The sequence below is a fragment of the Onychomys torridus genome, chromosome 13 (genome assembly GCF_903995425.1).
Source record: "Onychomys torridus chromosome 13, mOncTor1.1, whole genome shotgun sequence".
NCBI lineage: Eukaryota > Metazoa > Chordata > Mammalia > Rodentia > Cricetidae > Onychomys > Onychomys torridus.
Window position 1 is genome coordinate 34,603,294 of NC_050455.1, and position 21,993 is coordinate 34,625,286.

General features: G+C 38.5%; 1 protein-coding gene across 5 annotated transcripts in view; it reads left to right on the top strand.

Moving 5' to 3' along the window:
• The window catches only part of Kcnn2 (potassium calcium-activated channel subfamily N member 2), a 386,123-nt gene that overhangs the window by 285,464 nt on the left and 78,666 nt on the right, over window positions 1-21,993 (top strand). For all 5 annotated transcript variants that reach the window (XM_036204421.1, XM_036204423.1, XM_036204422.1 and 2 more), the window contains one exon: window positions 1,403-1,821. In XM_036204421.1, the coding sequence (XP_036060314.1) occupies window positions 1,403-1,821 (419 nt within the window). The remainder of the gene's footprint in view (window positions 1-1,402; window positions 1,822-21,993) is intronic.

Below are 21,993 nucleotides of genomic sequence, written 5' to 3' on the forward strand. Positions count from 1 at the left end.
CCCAGGGAAAGTGGAGTTTTTATGGCATTGCTTTACACACATGGAGCTTAAGAGGAAAGCTAGGAGTGGGAGAGAGAAGGATACAGGGGTGTGAGGGTGAGAGCGAGTGCAGAGAAGAAACAAGGCCTGTTTAAAGTCTCTTAAAGATCCTTGGAGTTGTGTGATTCTCAAGCCCCTTTGGAGGTACGTTTCAGTTTTACACTCTGCCTGTCACTCAGAAGCAAGTTGGTAAAGAAAGCAGACCATCTAAATACTGACATGTTTTTTATTTAAAAAAAAAAAAATCTAATTTCTATCTCCTTGAATCAAGTATCACACAGAAGCAGCATTTTTCCCCCCTCAAATACTGTTATTTTGCAAAGTAACAGCAATGCAAGGAACAGTTTGTGTCATAGGAGAGAAGGACCACATACAGAAGAGCTAAGCAAGAACAGGGACCTACCTGACGTCCATGGGGGAGAAGAGGACACATAGGACATAGGACACAGACATGTGGAGTCTTCCTCCACGCCCTCGGCAGCTCACGCACTGAGAAGGCAAATATGCTCCCTTGGGTTGTTTTTACTCTTCCTTCAGTTGACTGCTTAGCGGAAGGAAGAGAAGGACACCTTTCTCAGTGGGGAACACTGTTGGCATCAGGGCAGAGGAGTCTTCGCAGTTTGCAATCATACAGCGGGATTGGCACCTATGGATTCCTGGACTCAAATGCCAGGAGCTCCCACAAGTCATCATGATAGCCAGAAAAAAGAGCACACATTTCCAAATGCTTTTGGGTATTCATGGACAGCCAGGGTCTTGTTGGTATCCTTGTTTATAAACAGCCAGGGAAGCAAGGTAGTCTTTTCTTAGTTGTGGTGTAAGAGATGACAAGCATAAAAAAGGTAGTCTTTATTAAGGAAGAATTGAAAAAAGATATAAAACAATAGTGAGGGAACTGAAATAAATGTTTCTGCCACGTTTATCTGTGGTTTCTTGTGATTTTTTTTTCCTGAGGCCAAGAATAAGATTTCTCAGAAGAATGCTTATGTGTCGCTGCATTCTGGGGTTGAAGTGACTCCAGAGGCACCCTAAATAGCATCATGCATGGGTTGGAACACCGTCTCTTCAAATGGAGAGCAATCTGTTGCAAAGCAAATGTAGTTTATGATTATCCAGTAACCTGGCCTCCCAAATACTTTGAGTCCCTCTGCAGCAAGCGGTTCGTTCTAAGTTTTGCAGAATGGAATCCCCCTCTGATCCCATTGCCCTCTTCCATAAATAGTGTACCTGGCTAGAGTTTCCAAGCCGTCAGCTTTAGCTCGCCCGGTTGCTAAGCATCCCCTGTTGTCTTTTTAAGTTCTGCACTAACACTTGTGGAGCATTAATGCCATACTGAAGCTGCTTTTCTACTTTATTTTTTCAGTTATTCATGGTGGACAATGGAGCAGATGACTGGAGAATAGCCATGACTTATGAGCGTATTTTCTTCATCTGCTTGGAAATACTGGTGTGTGCTATTCATCCCATACCTGGGAATTATACGTTCACATGGACGGCCCGGCTTGCCTTCTCCTATGCCCCCTCCACAACCACCGCTGATGTGGATATTATTTTATCTATACCAATGTTCTTAAGACTCTATCTGATTGCCAGAGTCATGCTTTTACACAGCAAACTTTTCACCGATGCCTCCTCTAGAAGCATTGGGGCACTTAATAAGATAAACTTCAATACGCGTTTTGTTATGAAGACTTTAATGACTATCTGCCCAGGAACTGTGCTCTTGGTTTTTAGTATCTCATTATGGATAATTGCCGCATGGACTGTCCGAGCTTGTGAAAGGTAAGTTTGTTTCTTTTCCTGAGAAAATAATTTGCCATATAGTATCTTCAGAAGTGAGAGAAAGAACATAATGTGCCTGAGTTTTGAAATTTTTTACTGTCTTTTAAATAAGAGTAACAAAGCTTTCCAGAAGGTTCTTGTATAGAGCTAATGCATTGATGATTGTGTATTTTGCTTTCTGATTGGTAAGTTTTCAACAGAGAGTTATCTTTGTAAGCTACCAAAATTCAGACTCCAGGACTTTTTGTTGTGCCTCTGTATGGGAAATGTTACATTACTGAGACACTTCTGGTTTAAGCATTTATAATGATTGAAACAAGTCTTGATGTAACATGTTTGAACTTTGGGGGACCTGCAAAAGTAGCAAAGTAGTTTGTTAGCCATTGTGCCAATTTGTACTACTGCGTGCATGGTGACCTGCCAGAGACTTGAGGGATGTGTGAGCTGGTTTCTATCGAACATTCAAGAACAAACAGAGACAGTGTGTGTTTCTTGTCTGAAAAGTGCTGGTGTTGTAGGGGTACGTGCAGCTCTGGTGTTTTAAGGGTACACACAATAGTGTCAGTATTCAGAGTCTGCTTGCAGAGTCTGAACCAATCAATTATATAATCAACAATGTTCACTTCATTGTTAATAAACAAAACACATCTATGAATGGCCTATAGGAAACGCCACTTAATGGGTGATGAGTATTGTTATAGGACTCTGCTGGAAATTCAAGGTGAAATTAGCATATGAGAGGTAGAACTGTTCCTTACTCTTGTATAGAAACCTGACTTTTGTATAGAAACAAAATTTCACAACTTCACCATCCATATTGTGACAGGGTAAATCTTATTGTAGAACTCTTCCCTCCTCTTCATAGTTTTTCTTTTTATTTTGTCTAGAATAAATAGTACTTTCTTTCCTTTCCTTTCCTGTTTTGTGTTTTGGTTTTTTTGTTGTTGTTGTTGTTGCTTTTTTTTTTTTTTTTTTTTTTTGCTTTTTGGTTCAGTTTTATATATTCTTACAATGGAACCATCTCTCAGCCTTACCTTGTTCTATAAGCCCCCCTCTTTCTCTTAAGATATATTAAGCTTTCCTACATTTCCCCCTTGCAACAGTGGCTTTTTTAGAACTTTTTCTCTTGCTATGTCATGTTGAAGAGGTTCTCTCTCTCTCTCTCTCTCTCTCTCTCTCTCTCTCTCTCTCTCTCTCCCTCCCTCCCTCCCTCCCTCCCTCTCTCCCTCTCTTTCTCTGTGTGTGTGTGTCTGTCTGTCTGTCTCTCTGTCTGTATATGAGTATGTGTGTGTGTGTGTGTGTGTGTATGTGTGTCTGGATGTGTGTGTGTGTGTGTACTGCCTCTTATTTTTAACTTATGCTTTTATTTATTTACTGTGGGTGATCACATTTTGTGATAATTTCTAAGAAAATGCAGTATGTGAGAGAATGACCTTGACAACATGGCAGTCTGTATTTCCAGATGATGTTAATGAACAGTGTGTCTGGTTATAAAAATTCCAGATTGGAAAGTCATTCTTCAGAAAAGTGAAGAATTTCATTTCCCTTTGTATTCAGAGTCCCTCAGTCTGATTCCATTCTCATTTTAATCTTTTTTTTTTCTTTTTCTTTCTGAAATCCTCCAGGATTGGCATTCTAAACTGTACAAGGTTATGAACCTGTATCAACCTATGATACGGGGAACTTCCTTGGCCCATTCTGTTGTGAGAATTTTGATTACACTGTGACAGTCTGAGACTGTTAAATAAAGTTTACCTTGAGTCAGGGGGTGGAGCTAGCCACTAACTGACTAGAACTGGCCACAGAGAAGCCAGCCATTTGGATAGAGAAGACACACTGACAGGAAAGGGTGAGGACTTGAGATTGGCTTTTCCTTTTGGTTTTGTGACAAGTGAAGAGACATCTATTGCTGGATCTCCAGCCAAAAATCAAGGACAGTTGATTGCTTCTCGGCTTCTCTGATCTAACAGGGTTTCACCCCAAATCTGACTTCTGAGTCTTTGTTGATAAGTAGAATGATAGAGACTTAGATTAAGCTACAAATAGCAGCCATAGCATAGTTGGGCCACTGGACCCAAAGGATCTCCTGGCCATGACCTGAGTGGTCAGCGGGGTGTTCCCTATGGGACTGTGGGGGGGGGGGGCAGACAATAATTAAAATATCAGTAGATTCATGGACAGCCACTAAGGTGTAAGAAAAACCTCACCCTGCAGCATTGGAATTCTTGTTCTTCAATTCTGAAAAAGGAAACTGATTTCTTAAAGCTCCTGGATTTTGTTGTGTGGATAATGGTCTCCATATGTTAGTTTTTAAAATTTTTTCTTATTTTCTGTCTATGCTTTGCTTCCCATGTTGGAAGACAACTCCAGTTTTATTTTTAAGCTTTCTGTTAGGGATTTAGGGGTATACCTCAGTGGTAGAGCCTTTGCCTAGCATAGCTAGGCTCTGGATGCAATCCTCATTATGGTGAAAGCAAACAAACACATAAACATAATTTTGTTTTTGGAATTAACGTCTTCCCTGCTGTTCATTAAATTCCAGTGTCTGCTTCTTGACCTCATGTGCTCATTTGTGTCTGATAACCTCCCACTTCTCTTTTGCTGTTATATAGGGTTGTATTATCTGACAATGTTAAGCGTGATTTTAAAATTCTTTTCTCTTTGTATTTTGTTTGTGTCCCCAAAGATGCATTATTTTCTCCTTTTTTTGGCTGCTATTTTAGAAGCTTTCCTTAAATGCTTGGGTGTCCTTGGCTGCATGCTCATGCTGAGGAGCTCATGCGAAAGAGTCAGTTGGAAGCTTTAGGTTTCTATCTAGAACTGGCCAACTGTGGCCTTCACTGAAGGGAGATTCGGTTCACAGGAGGGACTAGCATATTTTATATGTCCTCTGAAAATCTGACCATGCCATGAGCTCATCATTGGAGCCAAAGTATGGATGGCTTCTTTGTGGGAATTCCTGTGAAAGCAGGGGGGTTCTTGTCAGGGTGTGTTCGAAACCACTCACTCAGCCAGTTCACAGCCCCGCTCTGCTCTCTCCTGACTACGGAAGTCCAGACTCCTACAGGCTTGGCTAAGGGCTCATTCTCAGAGCAGAAGACAGGGCTATGCATTGGTCTCTGGGCAACCTTTGGTTCTCTTCTCCCATTTAAAGCTTTGCCATGTTCCTACCTGCAGAGGGCCGGGGTGGACCATGCTGGAGTCATATGGGGCAGGTCCCCAGGGTCCTGAGAGCTGCTTCTGTTTAAACTCTGATCTAGAGTTCTGCTTTCTTGAGTCAGTATGAGACCAGCTTTCTGATACATTTAGTTCTGTGTTGCCTGCCACCCACTCATTTTATATTTATGTATTTATACTTTTTTTTTTTCCTTATTTGCTTCAAGTTATCTATAGTCATTCTTAGAGGGTTAGGAGAAGAAGCCACAAGGAACATACATGCTGGGTGAGTTCATTGGCTGTCCTGCAAATTTGTCTGTGGCTAGGCTTTAAAATCGTGCATCTGAATCTTTCTGGAACTTCTCTACCTAAGTATAGGTATAGCATTTGAGGGATTAAAGAGTTCCCTTTGTTTTTGGTTGATTTTTGCTATATTGGGAATCAAACCCAGCATTTTCTCAAACAAGCATTCTACTACAAAGCTCACTTCTCTAGTTCCCAAAAATGTTCTTTTTAAGGAAAGGTAAACTGCTTAAGGTAATGTTTGTTACCTAGCAATCATGGTATTTATGGGCTTATGATGTTTTCTGCTTCAGATGTACCTACCAAGTTGAAGAATGAATATTAAGAGCTTAGTACACATACCTATTCAGATTCTTAGGATTAAACCAACATTTCTGGCCAGCAGTGTGACTATGGTGGGTAAAAGAATCCTTACTAATATTTGTATGAATATGGGTGGTCTCTATTGTGATTGTTTCCAAAGACTAATTTAAGTCACCTCAAAATTGTTCACCTGCCATGCATTTTCTTTTTGTAAATGGTTCATATCATCACATTTACCCTAAATATAGAAATTCTGAGGCACGCTGTGCCAACTGACAGCAGCCCCAAGGATCTGTGTTTGTGTTGTGCTTGAATTGTGAGATGATAGACATTCCTATCTTCATCAACAGGCAATAAAAAGAGAAAGTGTCCATTACACCATGAAAATGAGTCTTCAGGCAGTAGTAACAGAAGCAAATCAACAGATCTTTGGTTTTTGTGGGAAAGAAGACAAATGCCAGGCTCAGGATTGCAACTGCAAGACTGAGTCACAATTTGCAATTTAGAGGGTGGGTGACCTCAGGCTAGATACATTACTGCTTCTTGCTCATGTTTCTTCATTTGCAAGTGAAATGGTTTAAGTAGTTATTATTTAGCTTAACATTTTATAATTACACAAATGTGAAAAGACATAAAATCATTACCCAACACTTTGATAGATTTTCCACAGTTGAATTTTTTTTCCAGCAAATTTCCCATTTTGCTTTGGAAAATCTCCAGATTGTGACTTTTAGATGCAAAGATATGTATCAGTTGGGACTGGGCTCCACACTCTGCATCTTCATTGGTTGTGGCTTTCTGTAATGGTCTCTCTGTTGGAAAGGGAAGTTAGTTTCCTTGATGGTGGTGATGCCTACATTCATCTGTGGGTATAAGGACAAACATTTAGAATGTAGTTAGGGATTATTCTGCTCAGTAAAGTGGCTGTTGTAGATCCTCCTCCAAGATTGTGTGTCCTACAAATGTCATAAGCTACAGCCATAAAATCTCACCAGCACGGCTCCCCAAAATTTGAGCTGAACAAGGACGACAATAGACATTCTGATGTGCACAGGGAAAGCCCTGAGGCCTCCACCCTACATAAGGAACTATAGGCAACTAAGGAATGCTGAGAGCTGGAGAAATAGCCTTCTCTGGGAAGATCACACCAATTGGCTATCCAATACCACTAGCCAGCCCTAGGAACACACATACAAGTAGTATTATATAGACCGAGAGGGCTGTATTTAAGAATATTTATACGTATACATATGTGTATGTGATAATAATTAATGAAAAAAAAGGCCACTATTTTGAACAAGAGCAAGATGGGGTAAATGGACAAGTTTGGAGGGAGGAAAGGGAAAACTAAAATTATACAATTACACTATGGTCTCAAAAAATAAAATTTAAAATCTGCAAAGATACATAAATTATTTCACAAACTTTCCATTTTAAATATTACTACACAAGCTTGTCTTTTTCTCCTTGATGCTGGCTTGCTTCTGTCTTTCTCTTCCCCTTGTTTCCTCTGTCCTTTCCTCCCTCCTTTCTTCACCCCTTCCTTCCCTAACTTCCTTCATTTTTTCTGTTTTCTCTCCTCCCCATCCCTTTTCCTTTGCTTTTCTAAGTATATACTATTTCACATTAGCTTAACTCTCTTATTCTTTTGGTCTAAGTGAACCACACTGTCTTATCTTTGGCCCACCTAAGTATCCTGTCTACATTAAAGGGAGAGATTTTGTATCAAGTAGAAATGTAGACAAATTTCTAAACAGTCTTATTAAATAAGAAACACAGAGCCAAATACAGGGGTAATAGCCAAAGAGATCAGAGAAATAGCAAAGAGCCACAATTAGCCTTAGCCTACCACCTTACCATCGCTTCCCCAGAGAGAGCTTCTTCCTGTCTAAACTGCTTTTATTGCCTTCCTGTTCTGCCTTCTCATTTGCTGTAAGCCCAGCCACATCACTTCCTCGTCACTGCCTGTCTATACAGACCTCCAGGTCTCTACGGTTGGTACTGGGGTTAAAGGCTCATGTCACCACGCTTGGCTGTGTCCTTGACCACACAGAGAGTCTGCTTGCCATATGATCAGATTAAGGGCATGGGATACCACTGCCCAACTTCTGTTTATGGCTCGCTATGTGACCTCTGATCTCCAGCTAAACTTTATTTATTAACATGCAAATAAAATCACATTTCAGCACAAATAAAATATCACCACATAGAAATTCTCTTTTTAATTAGTTATAAGAATTTTAAGAACATTTAGAGGCTGGAGATATGCCATGGCTGTTAAGTGTACTGTATATTGCTGTTGCAGGAGACCCAAGTTTGGTTCCCTGCACCCACATCAGGGGGCTCACAACCATCTGTAGCTCAAGGTCTGGAGCATCTGATGCCTTCTTCTGGCCTCTTCAGGTACCCGCACTCATCCACATACAGACAAACACAAAGAAGCATAATTAAAAATAAGACAAACCTTTTAAAAATAATTCTAAGAATATCTTAAGATGAAGAGAATCAGACAGCTTTCTGGAAAAGTTGTGTTGATCCCTGTCCTCCTACTAAGCACAGTTTCTAGCAGATTCTTGAAAGTGCTCTTCTCTATTGATGGGGAAGGCAGCTATAGGAGGCATCTATTTTTCATCCCTGGTGTATTGTGTGTTCATTATTTATTTGCCTGTGAATGTAAGTGTATATGTCTATGTTGTACTATGTATATACTATGGGTGTGTGGATTGTATAGATAGTATGTATATATAATTTATGTGATTTATAATTATAAAATTTATATTTTTATACTTTATATATGTATATCTATACATATATATGCAAGTATTTATTGACTCATTTATTTGGGTGAATGATAGGTAAAAGCAGAGAAGTCAGAACTCCAGTATTATTTCATTTGTCTCATTGGTTAGTAAACATCTACCTTCAGCTAAATTAGAGTAATCACCACAGTCTGGTTCAGGTGTAGTTTTGTGTTCAAGTGAACATCTTTTCTGATGCAAGCCAAGAAGTGTGTCATCATCCCGGTAAATGATGTGACATTCAAAATGGCTCAGATCTGGACATTTCATCAGGATACGTCTGGGAGAAACTTCAGGGGAACTTGCGAAGCAGAAGAAACCGGAACACCCAAACTTAAGTCCCTGGACTTTGGGAAGTACCCAGTCCCCATTTGCACCTCCTCATTTTTCTTTAGTTTTGTAGAAATAGCCTCCTCCTTCATGGCCAAGTTACCATGTGTCAAGAGATGCTGTTCCTAAGAGGGTGTCGTAATTTGACAAGCCTCTGTAAGTGCTGAGTTCCACTAGGAAAACCACCTTGGCATTGCCTTGCTTTTATTGCTGTTATTGACGTCAAGGTCTGAAGAACAACTAGCATGTAAATATGCATCAGGAATTCCAAGAGAGAAAATGGTCCTGGCTTGTCTGCATCTTCTGAGACACATTCTTGGTGTATGTGAGTTAATTAGTGCTGAAGTTTTAGGGACTGAGAGGTATTCTGCAGTAAATCAAGTGAAACATTTCTGTGTTCAATATATTCTTTTCTTCTTTTGATGGAACATTAATAATTTGGAAGGGAAGACGTACTCAAAGACAAATAAATGCCGAGCACATGAAGCTAGGGACTCTGGTGCCAGTGTTTCCAAGTAAAAGTCACACTGTGCTACTGTCATAAATCAGAGGAGTCAGGAGTGTTTCCATCACTGGGGAAAGGGTCACATAGTTAAGATATCTATGGCTAAATAACTCCATACTCTGATTTATTCATTGTCTTGTCTCTAAACACATTTAAATAAATAAACTCGTATACATTAGTTGAGAGGGAGATATTATGGAAAATCAGTTGAAATGGTTTCATTTTGAAAGTGGGAGAGTTAAAGAAGCGAAGGGTAAACTTGGGTGTGACTTTCTTCTGGAACTGTGACCAGCATTGTAAACTGGTTGACTAAGTTCCAGCACTAAACCTAACAGATAAAAATTAACATGGTATTTATTTCTCTCAGGATCAAAGATAATCTGAGAACCAGAGACTTCCACTTCAATATGCTTATGATGTTAATAAGTATGTTATAATATTACCCCAATGGAGTATATATTTATATTCTACTCTATGCATGATAATTTCACTAATAGTCATTTATGATGCATTGTCAAAAGTTTTGTTTTTAATCACAGAGATGATTTCTCAAATACATCTGAAACTTGATTCTTATATACTGTCTGGTGGAATTTTACAGGCAAATAATACTCCATAGTAAAATGACACACAGTCTAAGTTTTACACAAATAGCTGTCTTCTGGCATCAGTGTATTGAATGGGTTGTTGAGGAAATCTCCTATCAAATGGAATATCTGGTCAGAGACACACACCAGTAGGATGTCCTGAAGAAAAAGAGCAATGTGTTTTATAATTAGATAGTCTTTGATCTTTTTATCCCTAACATATAGATGATATATGAGATTCTACTGTCTATTGGTTATGGGCTCTGAATCATGTCCATTTATACTCTTATTTATGAGAACCCCAAAAGTTAATTGTTATTAACATCTAGTATATCAGTTCATCTTTACACTGATCCCCTTTCCTGACTGCTTTAGTCTGTATATTCAAGATCATTCATTGTTTACCCTTTGTAGAGCATGCTTTAAAATAATGCCAATGGTAGGTTCCAATTGTAGTTGGAATTTTCCTTGGACCACCAACCATCTCCCAAATGAAGACATGGAGACTGAATATTAATTATGGATGCCTGGCCTTAACTTAAGCTTGTCCCCCTAGCTCTTTTCACTTTATGTGTTTCCATTCATTTACATTTTGCCTTGGGCTTTTTCACCTTTCTTTCATTATGCATGTTCTACTTTTCTTCTTCCTCTACATCTGTCTGGCTGTCTGGCTGGCCCCTGACATTTTCCTGTCATCTCCTTTTCTGTCTTCCTTTTTCTTTCTTCCTTGAGCCTAATTTACTCCTCCTACTTACTCTCCCTGCCTGAAAGTTCCATCTATACCTCCTCCCTTGCTATTGGCCATTCAGCTTTTTATTAGACCAATGAGGTAGGTGCCTTAGGCAGGCAAGGTAAAACAGCAACACATCTTTACATAGTTAAACAAATATTCTGCAACATAAACAAGTGCAATATATCTTTTCATAGTTAAACAAATGCAGCACATGTTTGCATATTTAAACAAATATTGACCAACAGGTTCAACGTGTGATAACTGCATTTGGTGTGTATACATGGCTTGGATCTTAGTCTTCACTTTGCTTTTTCCAAACGAGTTTGAACTTTTACTTTCCATTTTCATGTGACATATGCCAACTTTTGGAGGAGGAAGGATAAATGACATGTGGATGTCTCACCTGTTCTATTATGTTCTTTTTATTACTAATATAGGATTATATGCAGGGGACTATATAGGAGATCTACATTTTATAGTGCTGGCTCAGTTTCCTAATTCATCAGCCAAGATTTTATCTTGTATTTTCAGGAGACTCACCCAGAAGACTGCTGTCTTTAATGCCCTGGCCTTTAGGGTTGTCTGATTCTATCTCATTTGCTTAAATTTGAAACATGGAATTTCTTTAATATTTTTTAAAGTGTCATGAACTATTTCTTGTGATACTAGGCAAACATGCTAGGCACGTGGGTTTGTTACAGAGTACTGGATAATTATATTATTTTTCACCTCTCCAACTTCCAGCTGTTGCTAAGTCAACACCAACCCTTTCATCAATGAATTTGTAATATGTGGTTGATGGTAATGTAATACTTTGTTTACTTCCAGGGTCTGATTCATACAATACACTTATAGCATTTTCACACTCATAAATGAGTCACAGCTTTAAAATGGCCCTTTGAGTTAGAAAAGTCTGCACTTTAGAAGCCGTCAGCATGCATTGGTGACTTTCAAAGCCTCAGCGCTTAGTGTTATGTTCCCAAATAAATTGGTCGTTAAAGTCTTCTGAAAAGAAAAGCATGACCTCAAGCTCTATTTTCTCCTCATCCCTATATAGATCTATTTTGGGGAAGGAGTCAACCTCCAAGGTAACAACCAATAGTCATATTTGGAGAATATCTGAGGTTCTCGTCTCAAGAATAAGGGTTGAAAAAAATGTCTTCAGGGGTTCTTAAAGCCACCACAACTCAAAGTTGAAGAGCGTAGTCATCCAACCTCAGTGGACACCTGATGTAATAGTTCATAGCAGGCTTATCACTATCACACACATGCTCAAGGCCAGATTTTACGAAGTATGAACTCTGTCTTCTTGCCAGATCTAGGAAATCCCTGAGGTTCTATCAAAGTAGAATGTGTGTGTAAGGTGTGTATACATGAAGGTTTGCTCAGGGAGCTCATGCAGTTCATTTTCACTGGACCACTTCGTTTTTTACGAAAATTAATACCTTTCGTAGACTCCAGGTTGGATTGGGGGTAAATAGTGTTTATTATTTGCCCACAGATTTTTTTCATTCTATTTCTGTTTTGCTTTTTTGTTGTTGTTGTTATTGTTGTTTTTAAGTTCTAGGAATCAAAACCAGGTCCTTGACCATGCCAAGTGGTATCTATTTTAGAGCTATACACATACCAGAGCATCTTATTTTTTTATTTTTTTGATGCTGCATTACTGAAAAATTGTATTAAAATAGAAGAGGAAAATTTTAAGACAAAAAAAAATTTTCTTCCCATGCAATAAAATTTACACGTTTTAGGCATGCTCCAAGTTTAGACCAATGTGCCACATATTGTTAACAGTCAACTTTTGTAACTTTAATCCATTAATGAAGTTGTTCACTGATAAGAGATAGAGAAAGAGGCCTTTGTGTTCTACCCCAGAGCTGCTTTTAGGTAATAAAGCACCTACTGGGTGTCAGGAAGTCTGCTTGGCTGTGTTCCAATAAAGAAAGGCACGACCTACTTCTCTACTAGTTACTGGCCTGGCAGGATAACATCTAGTTCATGAATGGCTTTTGGATCACAGGAAGGCCACAGTCCTTGAACTTCCCCACCCTGACAGTTGCAGCTCTTCTTGGTCTCTGTGTCAAAAACCCCCATGGATTAATAAATACTCTGATTGCTGCCAAATTCTCAGGGATGCTGGACAAAGCCTGGCAATGAGATACGGAAATTAAGTGTGGTGCTGAAATCAGAGGTACTTTGATCTGCTATTATGCAATGCTTCGTGAAAAGTACATAATAATAATAATAATAAATAGAACTTAATTATCAAGAGTTTCAGCATAATTTTTGGCTAAAGTATATAAAAATGAGTATTACACAGTACTTATTTTAAAAACAATTTTAATGAAGCATAATTTATGTGTAATGAAATCTACTAATTTAGATGATGTAGTGCTGTGGGCTGGTGCAGCCACACCACAATACAGCCTATGAAGACAGATTTGCCTTTCTGAAGCATTCAGATCAGCAAGATCAGATAATACAGTTGAAACCCCTCTATTTACAGGTTTCTCAACACACCAGCGGTCACAAATGTTTATAAAACCTGTATCAGTATCAAGTTTGTACAATTTTTCCCATTATTTTTCTTTATCAATACAACTGTTTATATGTATTTGTGTTGTACTACATGTTAAGAGTAACCTAGAGATAATTTAAAACCTACAGGTTGCTAAAGATGCTATGCAAATACTATGACATTTTATGTAAGAGACATTGAGCCTCCAGGGACTGTGGGTAGCCACAGGCTCTAGTCTCCTATACACACTAGATATGACATATCATTTCTTGCATTTGGCTTCTTTTACTTTGCCTAAACATGATATTTATCTCTGTTACAGCCTGTCTGACAGTGTGCTCCTTTTTATTGGTGAACAGTGTTCTATTATAAGAACATTTTATCTGACTGTTCATCACCTGATGCACATTTAGATGGTTTCCTGGTATGGGTATTATGGGTAGGGTTCTGTGAATTTTTGTACAGAAGTCTCTATGTAAACCCAGGCAAATGTCTGAATGGGTATCATTTTATACTCCTGCAGCAGTGAACAATATATGAGAGTATATGAGGATTCTAGATTCATGATATACCTAACAATATTGTTAGTCATTAACACATACATATGAATGACAATATTTTATGTGTAAATAGTGATATTTTCATATTAATTTATATATTGGATATGGATAAATAGCATTGTCAGCCATGTATATAAGCACAAAAACATAAATATATGTATATAAAGAAAAGTACATATATAAATTACATACATTTACTTACATAATATTACAGCCATCCTAAAAAGTAAAAAGTGGCCTGATATTATATATATAATTTGCAGCCCTCTAGTGAGTAGTGATTTTGAATACCCTTTAGTGAACATTAGCTCTTTGTAAGACTTTGGGAAAAAAGCTGTTCATTTTTCTCACTGGTATTTAAATTGGTTTCTTTATTTTAGTATAATTTAAGAGTTCTTTATGGAGTTTAGTTATCAGTTATCTATCAGAAACATGATTTATACATGTTTTTGTGGTTTATTTTTTAATTTCTCTTCTCATTGCATTGTAAGTATGTCAAAGCCATGCAGATCGCCTTCTTCTGAATCAGTCTTGCCTCCACTTTTAAGACAACACAGTAAAAAGAAACTCAGAGGTCTATCACCCACAGGTGGGACTCTTTGAAGATACCCGCTCTCTTATTAAATTCTCTTTCCTCCAGGCTGTCTTTCCCTGTTCTGAAATCTTTCTAGAAACCACATTTTCTAATGTTGTAAAAGAGAGGAAGGAATGAAGGAGATTCCCTTTTGGCACCACTAAAGATCTTCCCATTGAATTGATGATGTTGACAGCTTTGAGATGTGAAGCCAGAACTTGTCACACGATCACTTAGGGTGAAAATACTCCTGGCTTGTCTTCCTTGGAGGGTACTTAATGTTATTGTTTTTATTTGAAGCAATAATTCATTTTGATTTGTCTTCAGCTTTCATGACCAGTGGCCAGATGTCTAATGTGCTACCAAGATGTAGCTAGCTGGACATCGTGAATGGCCATGCTCCTTCTTCTCACTATGTGCCTTGCTGAGTTCTGACAGCCCATGCTTAGGACTTTAAAAGGGGCATGCTCTAGCTGTGGGCTACTGTTTGGCTAGTTGGAGCATCAGCAACAGATCGGCATAGTATAATACAGAGAGATGCACCATATGCTTTGAACATGTGGTAGTACTGATTCCATGTTGGAATGGGTGGAAGATGCTTAGGTGATTGCTGCCTGGTACCTGTGCTTTCGGGACTCTTCTCAGGAAGTTGTCTTTTGAAAACTTTGTGTATTAAACAAAATGTGCTGTTTTAGTTTTCTAAATTATACTTGATATACTAGCAAAAAGATGCAATTTAAGTGTAAGTTTATGCAGACTTTTTGGTGTCTATATAACAGCTTTAGAACCTCATTTGAAAAGTCATGTAGCAGTCACAGTATGTTAATCTGAAAGTCACAACGCAAGGCATAAGTATCAGAGCCACTGTGTTTATCAGAAAGTATCTTTTCTGTCAGTGATCATGATAAAAGTTAAATTTGATGACCTACTTTCTTTAATGAGATCAAGGGGATACATGGAAGGGGCTATAGGGAGGAAGGAGAAGGGAGTAGATATTGTAATTATTTTGTAATCTCAAAAAGTTATAAGATTGGTTTCCAATAATCCATGTGGTCACACTTACTAGTCATTATAAGCATTCTGTGTTTGAACAAAGCTGTGCTACCTATCTATAGAGTCCAGTTAGGATATTGTTAGCTTAGCAGAGTAGTGTTTAAACAAAGCAATACCAATGCTGTCCTTAGAATTTCTAACATGCTGTATTTCTGAAAGCAGACGAGGTTTACTACTGTTGTTACACTTATATGCCTACTGTGTTCCCATTGTTATTTTTTTAATTATACACAATTATGGGGCACAGACAGTACATGTATATAACATGAAGAGTAAATTGAGGCATTTATATTTCTCTGTATTAAATATTTTTCTAAAGATTAATAGAATAATTATAATTACACGTATTTATGAGATACAGTGTGCATTTTCAGCACAGTTATATAATATGTGCTTGTCAATCAAACTAATGAATGTTTACATCTCTTTATCACTACTTTGAGCATGGAGTGCTCATGTTCTCTCTCTTAGTTATTAAATATACAGTAAATTACTGTGAATTATAGTGACCCTATTGTGTCATGAAACACTACAACTTATACTTCTTTCTGTGTTTTGTTCAATTTCCCCACAACCTGGTTAGCTAAACCTTGCTAAGCCTTTAGTAATTGTCATTCTCTATCCAGGTTGGTGGTTTTAGCTTCCATGTATGAGAACATGTGATATATGTCTACTGTATCTGCCTTATCACCTGCATGGTTCACACTAGATATGGCATGGAGTAAAATGATGTTTTTTTTTTGTGGATAAAGGGTAAAGTAAATGTGCTATACAGATATACAATATATATACAAAATAATGCTGTTCAGTCACAAAATAATACTCTATTTAAAAAATGAATTATAGGAAATTCAGAGGTTTCTGTGAAGTGAGAATAAACATTGCTGTTTTCTATTCCCATCTAAAGACACTCACTTTTGTAATATCCTGTGACAGATTATGTTATTCATCTTACCCACCATTTTATATCATCCAGATCCCTCATCTCACAGCCCTACCAAAGTCATTGGTTTATTTTGATAGGGCAAGTATTTGGTAGGCATGTGGTAACTGGTGATTGGATAGGGAGAACAATGAAGATGCCATGTTGAAATTGTTCCATGTGATCTGTAGAGCAAGGAAGATTACTGTAGTCAGTAGCCAGCAGTATGTGTGGGGCCCATGAGATGGCTTAGTGGTAATGGTATTTACTACCAAGAGTTCTATCCTTAGACGCTACATAGTGGAAGGAGATAACCACCACATACAAGTTGTCCTCTGATCCCCACACATGCATCATGGTGTGTACCCTGCACCCAGTAAATAAATGTCATGGAATATACCTGTATAGAGGTCCTATTAGGTTAAATTAGTTCAGTTTGGAGGTATTCTTTAAGTGCCAATTGTGTCCTTCCTCTTGGGAAGATAGAGGGACAAAGCTGTAGCTCCATCAATCTCCTTGGTGAAAAAACAAACAAACAAACCAACAACAACAACAACAACAAAAAACACCTTACCTGGTACCATCTTGATCCCCAGGGAGCTCTTTAACAGACTTAATCATGTACAGATGTACATGTCCTCTACCAGGTCAAGAATAAGACCAAGTAGTGTAGTCCAATGAGGATCTGTAGGCAAATGCTTCTGCCCAGATGTGTACCAATCATGCCTATTAGATGGAAGGGCTTAATGTATCAAAATTACACTCTGTAGTGTTCTTATGATAAGAATCACTAATGAGAATCTATGTTAAAGGCATATGTGAAAGTGGTATCATCTTCTAGAAAATGGTTCCTTTGCAAGTAATTAGTTTCTTGATTTAGTACTTTAATGTGGCTTAATGAAGAGTTTGGTGCTAATTTTGAACGTCTGTGAAGCAGTGGTGGAAATGGCAGTTGTTGAATATGTGAAGATTGCAGACACATTGGTTTTGAGAATCTGAAGCCTCCTTCTGTGCTGGTCAGTTAGGGGCTTCACAGCAATGTGGCAGGCATGGTTTGGCTCTGTTTGAAGTCCTGCCCTGTGTTCAGTCCAAAGAATTTCTATTTTGTCTGCTGGAGCACACAGACTTCAGACAGAGTTCCCCTGTCTTTTATCTTGGCTGTTGCTTCAAGGGCTCTCAGCTCAGTACAGCTGGAGGCACTGCTGAATTCCAGAGGGAAGACAGAGGGGATACTGTTCTAAGGAGGCTTTAGTGGCAGAGCCCCAAAGAAAAGAGAAATACCCAGATGGCTGTGAGTGACCCTGAGTCAGAGTTCTCTTTCATTTTTTAAAGCTACCTGTTGTAGATTACTGCCCTTGTGTCCGCTGTACTCACCCCCAGCCTCCTGTGTGTGTAATTCTGAGCACAGCAGCAGTAACAGGCGATCTGGTGTCGATCTTGTTAGGAACACACAGGGGGAGTTCTGCTCCTGATGTCCACGGAACTGAGAATGTCAGGCTGGCTGTGGGGTCTTGTGCCTACAACCCCAGTGCTCCAGAGGCTGAGACAGGAGGCCAAGCTAGGCTACATATGGAGTTCAAGGCCAGCCGGGGCTATATAGTATAAAGAGGACTTGTCTACTCTCCTAAAAAGGAGTGCTTTCAAATTCCCACCACAGCCTCTGGAAGAAAAAAAGCCACCATGAGGTTTAAACTACCAATCATAACTCCCTCATCCAAGAAAATCTTTAACCACATTAAGAAGTCCAGGGAGCTTTGAAAGATAAGAATTTTTACACATAGTTCTCAATCTGGTTTTGCTTTTGAAAAGAGATTTTTTTTTTTTAAATCAGGTTTGTTTTTTTCTTAATTCATTTCTTATGGGTAATTTCTTATTTTGAGGGAAAAATAGCAGAGACCAAAGAAAGTTTTATTTTCATTGTGTTGAGCTAGCTAATTGAGGGGAAGACTAACTATATAGCCCATGGGCCAGATCTCAGCTACTACTTGCTTCTGAAAAGTGCACAGGCTAAGAATAGTTTTTGCATGCTTAAATTGAAGGGAGAAAAGAATGTGTAGCAGAGACCATATGGAGTCTGCAAAAGCTAGAATATTTCTTTACCAGCCGATACTGGTGCAAGTTCATGGACCCCTGAACTATAGAGGACCCCTGAACTATAGAGGCCTCTTCTGTTTATATTTTGTTGCAAGCAGAGTGTGGTATTATACATCTTTTGGGGTGATTAGGTGGTGGCTTATTATTTTCCCGCATCTTAAATCAAGTAAGAGCCCTCCCTGCCAACAATATTATCTCTATGACTAAATATAAATGTTCGGTGATTGTCAAACACTGACATTGGTACATTGTGATAGGATAGCTTTATACTGATGTTAATCAGTATCCTAAACCATTGAAGAGATTAGTGACCACTAGGTGCCTGCTTCATTCATTTCCTGTTCTTGCTTGGCAGATCTACATCTTCTGTCTACCCCACCCCCCCCGCCCCTGCCCTGAAGAAAATACAGCATGACATGAAACAGCTGCTCTGATCTCATGGGGAATCTAGCCTCATAGGTTGTAACTCCACTGACCTTGGCTTTTCATAACAATTGCTGAATTGTTAAGAAATCTAAAATCTGGAAAATGTGAGGACTAGGTCTTGGAAATTATGTCTCCAGTTACTGAAAATTTGCAGAATGACTTTATCTAGGAAAGTCACCTGGTCTTGCCTGATCACTCTGAGTGGTATGTGGACTCATCTCCACATGTGTGAAGACCTAGCTCTATACCTGTTCTTCAGGCAGTGATAAGGGAAACGTTATTTTTTTTTAATTAAATAACAGGGCGTTGTAATACACAATCACATTTGCCATATGGCTTCCAACTGCAAGTTTTCATCTACCAAGTGAAGCCTATGCTTCTCAATATAGACAAAATTGACTAGCAAGAGGTTACAATGGTCCCCATTAGGTTTTGTTGCAAAAATCTCTGCAGGGCTGTGAATTTTGTATTGGATAACCTGAAATCATATATACTCAAGATACATCAAGCAGACTCAATAGGATCCCCCCTCTCTGGTGTGCATGTGCGTAATAATAATAAAAAAAATCAAAGAAATAAGTCATCAATGTGAGAGGGAGTTGAGGAAAAAGGGAGGGCTTGTAACGAGGGTACTCAGGAGGGGTTGTAGTGAAGGAAGAGTGAAGGGGAAAATATATAACTAAATTTTAATTATTTTTTATTGTAAATGTAAAAAGACTCTGTAGGAACCTCTTGTGAAGTTTATTTGCAGTGTGTCTTAAGCATTACCACCTTCTTCACAAACATGATACTTATTCCTGAAGTAGAAGGCCTGTGGTTTGACAGAGATGTCAGTCATCTGGGACAGTGCCGTGGTTATCATGGCATTTTTGCTTTAAGAAAGTGCTCACACAAAAGGTTTTATGAGAGATGCAGGACTTCAACGTCGAGCTAGACTGATAAGAACTTCATTTTACAGTCATGTTTCATTCCATTCCCTTCCTTCTTCATTCCGTGTTATCCCCCAGAGAGGAATGTGTTCACTATATTTGAACTGATCCTGCCTAAAGACCATTGTTTCTTGGCAGTTTTCAAGCTATGGAAGACTAATGTCTCCCTTTCTTCTTCTTCATTTTTGATGGACACATTTTCCATACTCAGATAGATCAGGATGTGGTGGGGAATTGCATCTGTGCTCCTTTCTCAAAATTCTTGATATTTCAAATGTTGCAGATTTCTGTGCTTTTCCAGTATAGGCTGAAGTTGTCTTAACTAGTTTTCAATCTGTTCTGTAAATAGCCTTGGATATCCTTGATCTAAGTACACACACACACACACAGAGAGAGAGAGAGAGAGAGAGAGAGAGAGAGAGAGAGAGAGAGAGAGAGAGAGAAACACAGACAAAAACAGAGAAAAAGAGACAAAGAGAGATCAGTTATTAATGAATCATCTTTGCTGGAAAGGTAGACATTCTGAGGTATAACATGAATGGAGTACCATACTTGAATAAATATGTAAAAAAAAAATAAACCCCCAAACAAACCAATGCATGTCTTAAGTGTTCTTAAAATAAATAATATTTAAGGGCTAGAGAGATGGCTCTGTGGTTAAGATCACCGGCTGCTCTTACAGAAGAATTGAGTTTGGTTCTCAGAACCCACATGACCCCTTATAACCCTCTATAACTCCAGTCTCAAGGGATTGACTCCCTCTTTTGACCTGTGCAGGTACTGCATGCATATGGTGCTTGTATATGCAACAAACATTCATACACATAAAAAGCACTAAAAACTAAATAAAATGGGTCAAATCATATAAAGATAATTAAGTTACATTTAAATAGAATGTGTCTATAGTTTGCCTACTTTGAGTCAAATAAAATTAATCAAATTTAATGGGGTCCTTTATTTAAGGAAACAGTTTTGAACCACTACTATATTATCCAGCATTTTATTATCAGTATTATTCACTGATATTTGACAAAAGCTTGGATCATTTAATCACAAGGAAAGTGTATACAAGTCTTCTAGAAAGAATGAGACTCTATCTAAGAATTTGGACTGCAAAGGCAGGTGTGTACAAATCAATGGGCTTGTGTAGACATGTCCAACTGCTAAAAGTTAGAAAACAGCGTTTATGTCCCTAAAACCCATTTGCTGCCATCTAACCATCAACTACCAATGTGATGTTTTAGGAGATGGAGCCTTTTGGAGGTGATAAGGTCATGCAGGGAAAAACTCTGTTTGACAGGATTGGCACCATTGAAAAAGACACTTAAGAAATTGTCTCCCTTTCTGTTCTTGATTCACCTGGGACCTCCTGCTCCCCTAAGCTCTCTTTCCCTCAAACCTTGCCCTTCATTACTCCCACTGTTGTCCAGGTTGTTCATGTAGATCTCATCCATTTCTCTGTCATTGGGAATGGAGGGGAGGAGCTGGACGGAAGGTAGGGGTGGGGGCGGGAGGGGGGAGGACAGGGGAACCCATGGCTGATATGTAAAATTAAAACACAAATACAATAAAGAAAGAAAGAAAGAAATTGTCTCATTCCCTTTGGCCTTGTGAAGATACAAAGATGATGTTTTTCTGTGAAGTCAAAAGCAGCCCTTTCTAACTGAATTTGTTTGCTACTTTGAACTGGAACTTCCCAGCCGAGTGAGAAATCCATGTCTGTTGTTTAGAAATCACCATTAAATTGTTATAGAACCCTAAAGAGGTAAAGACCCTTACTTGTCGTTACAAAATAAAAGAGACTATGCACATACAATGCTGAGGACTATAAATAGCTAAGCATTCAAGATGAAGAAAAGGTCCAAACTTTATTGGATGTCATCCCTTAAACATCTATTGGTAATCCTTGCCATGTTGTCTCCTAGTATTTGCACTGAGAGTAGTCATAGGCTGTTTTATGTGTACAGAACATTGTTATAGACTCATAGGTGACTGGCCCAAGACATGTGCATGTCTCAGAAAGTAGAGTTTTTTAATACTAGTTGGTATTTTACTAGAAAAATTATTGACACTTGTGTCATCCTTTGAGTCCAAAGATTTTATGAACCTTGTGGCTGTTATTGGTTGTTCAGACACTATCTTAAAAGCTAAAAGTCATGAATCATACTGTATGCAAACAAAGTTAGAATAGAGGAGGATGTAAGTCTCTAGGACCCAGCACATGAGCCAGTGTGAACCTGGTATTCAATGGCTGTCTTGTCCATGGAGAAGCTTCTGAAACAACCAATTACATTGTTTTTTTGCTTTTCTCAGTTTCCTAAATCACAATGGACTACAGTTTAACCCTAGCTCAGCTGCTTGAGTGCAGGGATGATGGCTCT